Consider the following 9,769-nt stretch of genomic DNA (forward strand, 5'->3'; position numbering starts at 1 on the left):
ACATACAAGATCCAGAGACTTGAAGTAAACCAATAAAGACAAAAACAAGCGAGCTCAGTGCTTGGTAATGTCGTGTATTGTCAGAGATATATTTAATTTTCTGGAAACTCAAGTCTTGGACAGATTAGGATGTGAACAATTTAAATAATTTATGTTGCTTCACTTCACTTTCACCCCCAGTTATACAACAAGCTCCAATATTTGCAATGCTGACTACAATGGCCTAATACAAGCTAAGATATGAAGGTACTGGCTTCTTCGGATTAATCTGCATCACTGTACAGGTCCAGTAATATTTTTTTGCCATATTACACCAACTGTCAGCGTCTCCAACGTTTACCAATTCACTAGCTGGGACCACATCCTCATTTTAGGTTTGACAGCATTTCTAGTAGGTAGTGGCATATGGCTTGAACATGAATTGAGGCTCCGGTTTGAGGAAGGCCTCAGAGATGACTGACGGCGGCACCCGGGCCGTGAAGATCCCCAAAGGCTTCCCCTCCAGTAATAAGTGTACGTGTTGCAAAAATATAACTTGTTTGCTTGCAATGATAAGTGACCTGTGACCTCGATTGAGTATTCAGGGATTTCACTGAGTGGAGTGGATGCGTTGGCAAGGAATGGCTGAAGAGGAGATCAGAAGAAATTCCAGATGGCAAAAGACCTTGATAGAGGAATGAGGGGAACCTCAGTCAGGTAGTGACGTAGCTTGACTGTGAACAAAAGCTCTGGTGGTGAAGCATGCTGGGATTTTTGAGGCTCTAGACAATGGCACGATGGCTCAGAAAGGCTTAAGTGTGAGTTTGTCTCAAAGTAGAAGATGGAGAGGCGGCTGCCTGGCTCGGTAAGGTAACGATAACTACTGTGTAGATTTCAGAAACAAACAAAGGTTTCTTTGGAAGCAAACATGGCTGAACCTCATAGAAGATGATGCCATTTGGGATGGCGAGGAGATGTTGCCAGAACCTCATTTCAGCTTGGAAGAGCTGTACTGAAGGAGAGAGTTTAGTTGATGGTAGCGAGAGCATGTGAGAAGTGAAGGTATGCCTTGGGGAATTATGCACACGGCGGAGTTCAGATGTCCTAAAAGGAGGCACAGCTGTTATTTGTGTGAGAGAGCAAAAAACAGAGAAACCTGTAACTGGAAAATGTTGATGGTTTGTGGAGGCATGCTGGACATATTCCTAAAGAAAGAATATTTTCGGAGACTCTGCTTGAGCAGTTTGATTTGCTTCTGGTCCAGTTGTTGCTGGCACCGATGGTCTTGTTGCTCCCAGTGACAAAGATATGTGTGAATATCCTGGTTGGACATTGCTAAGTGCATTTGTTCTGGGTGAGCTGGGTCATATGTGTTCTGAACCAGCTGATTGTGTTAAACTGGCCGCATTAATGATTGACTCTGTTCCTGAACCAGTCCCTCCAAAGACTCTGTTTAGCTGCCCAGAGCCTGCTTTGTCTTAAATTAAGTCTTGTACCAATGTGCGGGCAACTTTGAGGGACTGTTACTCTGTCTTGGACTGCTAAAGACTATTGTGCCCCCATGCCTGCACCTGTAAAGACTGTTTCTTCTCCTGTAATAATCCCTGGCCTACTCCGTCTGTTCCAGCTCTCAGGATGACGTGGACCCACGTGGTCTTTCCCTGCACCTGTTCCAGTTAAGCAGGTGAGGGTGGCTAGGGTCCAGCTGCTCCCTGCCTCTGACCTAGCAATCTCTTTCTGTGTGGTTTAACATAGCATGTCAGACTATTTCTTGGCTAGGAAACCAGTTCAGAGATCTCGTCTTCACTAGTTCTGCTAAGAGCTGCAGTGTCATATTTGTTGGAGACATCTGGTGCAGTGGTATAATTTGTCCTATACAGCTTTCAGCAAAAAGTGAGTTTTGCAAAACTGTAAGAGCGTTGAGATCAAGGCGTATTTGTAAGCTCAACACTGTCCCCTCTTATGAGTTCGCTCTGGTGTTTCAGCAGTGGATTACTTTGTGCAAACTTTGACTGTAAAGAGAAGAAAAGCTGATGCAAGATGTGACAGAGCATCAGTAAATGTAAGAAACAGGATGAGAGGGAGAAATAAAAACAGTCTGGTAAAGAGTTCATTAATTGAAAAGGGTAATTTCTCAACGTCCAGTATCTCATGTAAGTAGAGAAATGAAACCCTTAAATGAACAAAGCTTTTTGCACAGATTTGCACAAATGTTATCTCGGAAGTTTGTAATTATTTAATGTAAATTAGAATTTTACAATTATTTATTCCAGCCTTCAGAGAGTCCTCATTTAACATGACTGGAAGCCAACTAAAGAAATACACAGTGTAGACTGTAAGACTACAGGCTGAGATAGTGCCAGATTTGGCATGGCATTGGCCTTACAGCTGTGATGCGTTCCCCCCTTACAACCTCAAGAAACCCAAGTTTTTCCTGTTGATTCAATCAGTAATGGTGAAAATTTATTAAAGCCATTGGGGTTGCCCCGGCTCTGTGGTCTGTGGTCTCCTTAATCCACGACCTTCTGCCACCTCCTCAGATGAGGAGATTTTAAAAGTTCCAATAATTGGCAGTGCAAACACCAGCGCTGTTTATTCCTCACTGCAGCGGCTTGCTGGCAGGAATCCTAGTTCCTCACATTAAGCACACAGCAGGGAAACATGTTTTTGCCGCTTCCTCGCTGGGTTATTTTTAGATGATATTTGTAATTAGCAGGAATAACCATCCAGACCAGCTGAATCTACCTCTGAATAAGAATTTTGCTATTTCCCCTTCCTTTCCTTTCTTTTCTTTTTTATAAAGAAGAATATATTACTCTGTCAGGGAGCCTGAGTCATGGATAAGGCGCACTAGCTTTGTGCTTTCTTGTATTTTGGTGTGGCTGTTCATGTCTCCTTGCAGGCAGTTTTCCACCAGAAGGATGCATGCGATGGTTTGCATGTAGCAGTGTTCAATATTGAGACTTTTTTCTGCTTTTTTGCAACATCAACACGTGAAGGTCAAAAGGTAAATCAGGTAATCCTGTTTAACACGACAAAAAATGGTGAGCAAGATGGAAAAAACAAAAACAAGCTAAGACTCGGAGTAGAGAGGCCTCTGCACAAAGTGTCCTTTAATGTCATGAGTGCAAGCAGCCACTTATCAGGGAGGCTGAATGAGGCGTACACATGCTCTCAAATCCACCTTGAGGTATTCAAAATTTGTGCTTTCTTTGTGAACAGACTAGCCTTAGAAGCACACTCAGCTTGTTATGGGTTAGGTGCTAAATCTTTCCATTCCTTTTACCTGCAGATCTTTAAATCTGTTTCCAAGAGACAGAACATTTTTTTTTCAATCGATTAATGAATGAGCAAAACGAAGTGGCAGGTGGTATCCTGAAAATTTAGTAAACTGCTTCTTGTCAGTGTGTAATTTCCAAATCCATCACAGCAGAAGTGAAGAGCGGGGCTCTTACTTGTTGATTGTGCAGACCTAAAAGTTTTTTTCTTCTCACATTGACGTCAGCATAGCTTTTGTTAAAGAAAATGACATCACGCCACAAGGATAAAAATACCCCTATGACACAACGGGATCAGCACAACCTGTTTTTAAAACACTGTTGGTGCACTAACAAGATTCCCTTTGACTCTTCAGTGTTAAAAGCTTCTGAATTTCAAAGAAGCCCAAATGGTGAGAGGATAGAAGTGGGGAGAGGGAGAAGGTCACCGAAAAACAAGAAATCTGTGTCTCATGGACAAATCGTTAATGTGGGCACAAGCTCTCTCCCTTTCTTGCACACACACACAGACAGACATGCAAACTTGCTTTACCCCTGCTCGCTGTGCGAATGCCAAGTCTGCATTGCCCTCGCTGGATCAGGGTGGCCATTAACATTCTGAAGTGCCTGCCGTGTCTTTGCAGAGGAACTGGGGATGTGCCAGCTTGGCAATTACTTTAACAACTCTAGAGTTTGATTTCTTTATTCAGTTGAACCCAGCCAGGGGTAAAACTGAGGAGAACAAAAAAAAGAGGAAGAGGACTCTAAAGGACAAAAGTTTATGCCGACCCATCTGTAGTTTAGCACAAAACTTTTGGTCTTTTAACGTCGTCTAATGCTGTAACTACAAGGGTCTCGGGGACAATATGTATTGTTGAGGTGGAAAAGCCACACGTCCCTGAAAAGCTGTTTTAGTGTCCTTGAGGATGACATCGAAACCTCTAACCTGCTCAGTGACTATCAGACAGCTGAATGGCTTACATGGAAATTAAAATCCGTGAATGCACTGGGATCTAATTGCAGGAGGAAGAGGAAATTATGTTGACAAGCTGTTGATATGACAGGCTCCATTATAGCCTTAAGCTTTTATTACATCTCTGCCTAGTAAATCACATCACTGAAGCAGTATTACCATAATGACTTAGTGAAGCTCAATCTGTCAGCTCTGCCCCTTGTTTAAGGGGATATGACTGAATTATTGCAGGTGAGGTATATTTATGCACTCCTCCAGTCGCCAGAGACTTTACAGTAACATAACTGTTACTAACCCTAACCCTGTCTTGTAAACATCAAAAACTACACATCCTTCCAAATAATCTGCCTGGCAAGAAAGCGCTGTTTTAAAACAATCGGCTGAATTTAAAGGGTTAATTTGCCTGCTGTTCATGTTTAAGCATCTCTAATGCTCCACTGTTATTGACACAGTAGGTTTGCCTGCTGTGCTTCATTTATCAACAAGGAATAGCAGAAAAGCATTAACGTGTTTCAGCCTTGTAGAGAGTGATCATCAAGGCGGCTGTGCTCATGAAAGGATGGAGCAAGATTTACTATTGCTTCAGATTACAGCTCACAACTTACAGCGTAATTACTCCAGAGATATGGTGTAATATTTTGCGCTAATGGCTTAGAAGTACAACACATACTGTTAGATATAGAGATGGGCCAGTGGCTATTTAGCAGAGAGCCCAACTGGTGAAACTGCATCCCCCGTGCTCCTCCCCATCCCACTGAAACCAGTGGAAAAGACCTCATAATGGTTTGTGAACACAGTGACAAGTAAAATAGGTCTTTGGTAGGGAGTTGGGGTGTTTAAAAGAGACAAAACCCAGCCAGATATTGAATCAGTGTTGTTACACCATGCTATCTTTCACACATTGTGCTGTAACTTTTTATGGTGACATTTAACAGGACTGAATGAGTTGGTGCAGGAATCTCTGATCACAGTGACATGCTTTTGTTCGGTTATTGTGCAAGGTATAACAGCTGCAGTTGTGTTTGAATAAAAAGGGTTTTTGTTGTTGTTGTTTTTTTTTTTAATAGTTGAAGCCGATTCTCTAATTGTGACCACAGGAGTTAAAAAGTGATCATTTTTGGAGGGTGCACGCCTTTGACTCTGGGATTGGAAACTACACTTAGGAGTTCACCAGAAGTCTGAGCTTCTAAGTGTAGTTCTTCAGGTCAAGTATGATTGGCCAAAGTTGAGGGGACTGTCTCCATATTTGGGTCAATTACTTAACCTGAAGCAAATTAACAATAACAGAGAGATGATTGCCTCCTTTTAATTTAACATGGCATGCACTAGGGCTGGGCGATATGGCCTAAAATTCATATCGCGATATAATTTGAAGCATGTGCGGTAACGATATATATCGCGATATATTCTTTTCTTCTGTATAACGTATTTTCCACACTATAAGGCACACTTAAAATCCTTTCATTTTCTCAAAAATCGAGAGTGTGCCTTATGTACGAATTCTGGTTGTGCTTACTGACCTCAAATCGATTTGGGCGTGCAGAAATCTGTTTAAAAAATGTTTTAGTACAACTTTGGTAAGCCGCACTGCTTGATGGATTGTCAGAGCATTGCGGCTGCTGTAGTGAGGAGCTTCGCGGAGTACTCTGGGTCCAAAACTGAATCCACTTCAGGTCCCAAAGTCAAACGAACACTAAGAGTTACAAACAGTCTAAATTTTTTCATCTTTAATTAAATCACCAGCATCTCTGCTAGATCTGTCAAACAGATGTATTGTTTTATAAAGATTTAACAGTATGAAAGATTACCAGTGTGTTAGAGCAGGTCCTCTGGTGTTCGTCCTGTAAGTGGTGCACAGGGTAGTCAGGATTATCCATGATGGATAACAGTGTGTTCAGTGACCTCTCCATTACAGCTTCAAGTTTGCAGGTGTTTACAGAGCCAGCCTTCCTTTATTCAGTCTGTCAGAGCATCACCAGCTCTGATGCTGCTTCCTCCAGCAGACCAGCAATGCAAACTAGACTCGCCGTAGCTGAGCAAGAGAAAATTTTTGTGCACATGTTAAAAGATCTTAGCTTTCTTCACTTTGTGCATACATGCCCTTGTTCTTCTGAAGTCAATCACCACGTCACTGGTCTTATTCACATACAAACCTTTTCACAAAAACATCCACTACATTCATTGCACTTCTCCTCTTGAACATCACCCACACTTTCAGCTACTGTACAAGTACTGTACAGAGTATTTCTGTTACTTTCTATTATTTATATTATCATATTTCTGTTAAATCAGCACCTAAGGAAAAAAACACTCTTTACCACCTTTTTTTTTTTTTTTTTTTTCTAGGAGAAATAGGGATCCATCACTTCACATTAAAATCATTGCCACTGCTCAGTGAAACTTTTCAGGCACCATGTAAATGACTCAACACCTAAAGTGCTTTACTTTGGTTTTTCCGTTATTTCTCATCTGTGCATATCTGTGTAGGTGCCATAATGTATAAAGTATACATTTCATTAAAATCCAAAGTGCCACAAATTTTTTTTTATTTGATAAATGATCGTGGGGGTCTCGTTTGTCTCTGCCCTCTACAACATAAACCAATATCAGTTTACTGTATAATGGCACTTCAAACGCACTTTCAAAAGTGTTGAAGATTTATGTATCACAGTGCAGGACTCAGGGTTTAATAGGTTTGACTTGAGAGTAAGAGAAATGGAGACCACCAATAGAAACATGCCAGGGTTCAAATAGTGTTCACACAGGAAAGGGTTGCCCAACAATATCACTACTTCACTGCCTTTAACGGGTACATTAAAGTCAATGTTTTTAAAGTTGTGTAGTTTACTAAAATAAACAAAAAAAGAAGTGATGTCTGCAAAATATTTGTCTTTTTGTAACTGGTACACAGAGAAGGGACCATTGTCACGTTCTGGTGTGTGGTGAATGGAAAGAGAGGACTCAAATGCCAGACTGCTGAGAAAGTGCATGGGGTTTATTGACTGAACTGATCATAAATGACTGAATGACGGGAAAAACACACAAGAAGTTGTCGACGACTGACAGAAACTGACGGCTTAAGTAGACTAGATAATAAGGATTGGAAACAGGTGAGAACACAGCTGAAATTAATCCAACTAGTGGAACAGTGGAAGTAAAACTATACATAATGCATACGGACTAAAGGTTCAAAATAAAACAGGAACCATACAAGGGAAAATAAACAGTGACTGTATCTACTCTGGTCAAAAAAATCCACGCTTCGTACTGATGCCCACAATTCCCTTTTATTCCTCGCACAAACATGGAGGTCTAGAAGAAAGTAAAATAATATCAATAGTAGATATGATATCCTTCTCAGACACTTATTTCTTTGAACAAAGTGCACAAATATCTAGTGATGTGTTGGTCGTGAACGAAACGGCTCTTAGAGCCGACTCATTGAAGTGAACGACGCCAGCCGGCTCCTCATTGGGAGCCCGCACTTTTTTTTTCGCTTCACTCCGCACGTGAGCCTTGTACTTGCGCTGAGCAGAGGGGGGAGGGGCGGTAGTTACACTCGCAGTAGCACAGGAACAGAGCGGGAGTAAAAGAGAGAGAAAAGCGAGCCAGGGACAACAACAAGAAAAACATCACATTAGAAAGGTATAGTAATCATCCACAACTATTTTCAGTTGCACACGATAAAGGATTCAGAAAGTTTATTCATGTAGAGAATCCTATTTATGCAATTCCAAGCAGGAAAACACTCTCCCAAAAAAACATCCCAGGCGTATATGACAGAGATTGTGCATCTTCTTTTTGTTTTGCATATTTTAATTTATATTTTATTGTGTTGTGGTTTACAGTGTTTTGTGTTGTTTCACTTTAAATTGGTTTAAAAGGAGAAAGCTGAAAATTGAAATAATTTTTGTATTTTAAAATTTATTTATTACATTTTATGTGGAGTGAATAAACAAAAGTATATTTATGGTGGCCCCTAGAGACAAAGCATGTACAAACTCCAAAACACATTCTTTGTGTTTATTCTGCATTTACTTCATTATAATGCATAAATTTCAGTTACAACCGCTGGGTTCTGGTGTGGTCATGGCAACCCACGCAAACATTTCAGCATCAGCTACAGTGACAAAAGTCCAAACTGAGAGCACTGAGTCAACGACCCAGGTACTCTGAGAAGTATATTATTCCCGTTTTATCCTCGCTATACTGGCTGCCTGTTAACTTTAGAGTTAATTTAAAAATTATTTTATTTGTTTTTAAAACATTAAATGGTCTCGCCCCACACTTTCTCTCTGAGATTCTAAATTATTTTATGCACTTCCATTACAAATTAGAAAGGCCTCCTGAGTCGGCTTGGCTAGAGCTGGTCTATAATGTGACATCATAGAGGTGTATATCAGATATCTGTCGCCCAGAAAACAGAAGAACCACAAATAGAAATGACAGAGAATTAGCAGTGAAAGCAAGAACATCAAGAGGTGCCTCTTCCACTGTCATGTTAAGACCTCAAGATCGTGGGAGAACATTCAAAACCACACAGAGACGAAACCAGAGGAAGACACAGCAGAGGGGTACCCAAGAAAGTACCTCAGATATGGATCATTGGATCAAGTTACATAAAGCGAGGAGAATGGGTAGCATGCCAGATGTTTGGAGAAAAGTTTGGACTTAATGCAAATGTTCACTGGTATGGAAAAGGAGGGATGCGCTGGAATGACGTCCTTCCTTGTTTTTATTCAGAGATTTCCACACAGAGTCCACCTGATATTTTGGTGATTCATGCCGGCAACGACTTGGGACTTGTATACCCCCTGGAACTTTCCTCTGCAATGAAAAAAGAACTGATTGAACTGCATACAAAGTTCCCCTCCATGACTATCATATATTCCTGCATCAATGAACGCCAAGTGTGGAGGTACGGAAATCCAAAATACACCAATATGGAAAGGAAAACTTTAAACTCAGGTATGAGAAAGGCAGTTCATTCCTTTGGAGGCTTCATCGTTGAACATCCCTCCCTGAGATATTATGATGACACCATATTTGTACCGGATGGAATTCACTTCAGCAAGAAGGGAAATGAAGTGTTTCTGACCAACATCCACTATGCCATCAAGAAGATCCTTCAGAATCCGTCTCACAGAAAAAACTTGAGAAAACACAAATTTCAAATAAATGAAAGCAAAAAAACAAAAAAAGTGCCTAGAGTCAACCTTTGCTTACAGATTATGCACAAAGATTAGACACTTCCTGTCATTGTCACGTTCCCTCCATATAAAGCTTACATGATTTACTCATGAAAGTGGCCACTTTCTCATTACTTTCATACATTGTTTTAGTAAGTATCCAAAACATACAAGTTTCATTATATAATTTTTCAAGGGATCTTATATCCGTTTTCTTTTTTCTTTTTTTTTTTTGTGTCCCGTTTGGATCTTTAGCCATCAGAATTGTTGTCTTAAGGCCAAGAAAGATGCCAAGCGGATTTATTTTACCAAGTGGATCATCATGGCCTTGCCATATTGGTCCATTTGATTGACCTTTATTATAATTATGA

The 9,769-nt window shown here is 40.6% G+C and overlaps 1 protein-coding gene across 1 annotated transcript; it reads left to right on the forward strand.

The window, feature by feature from the left end:
* The first annotated feature begins 452 nt into the window (after window positions 1-452).
* Window positions 453-9,455, forward strand: LOC146692895 (uncharacterized). The gene is made up of 2 exons (XM_085433514.1): window positions 453-513; window positions 8,716-9,455. Exons 1-2 carry the CDS (start codon window positions 453-455, stop codon window positions 9,453-9,455), a joined length of 801 nt encoding a protein of 266 aa, XP_085289640.1.
* Window positions 9,456-9,769: the final 314 nt, after the last annotated feature.

Source organism: Copadichromis virginalis, linkage group LG15, assembly GCF_057382275.1.
Source record: "Copadichromis virginalis isolate Kocher_CV1m ecotype Utaka linkage group LG15, C_Virginalis_male_GT1.1, whole genome shotgun sequence".
NCBI lineage: Eukaryota > Metazoa > Chordata > Actinopteri > Cichliformes > Cichlidae > Copadichromis > Copadichromis virginalis.

Coding starts and splice junctions, on each gene's coding strand:
- LOC146692895 (XM_085433514.1), top strand. CDS start 453: ATGACTGACGGCGGCACCCGGGCCGTGAAGATCCCCAAAGGCTTCCCC. Junction 514..8,715: donor CTTCCCCTCCAGTAATAAGT/GTACGTGTTGCA, acceptor TGTCATGTTAAG/ACCTCAAGATCGTGGGAGAA.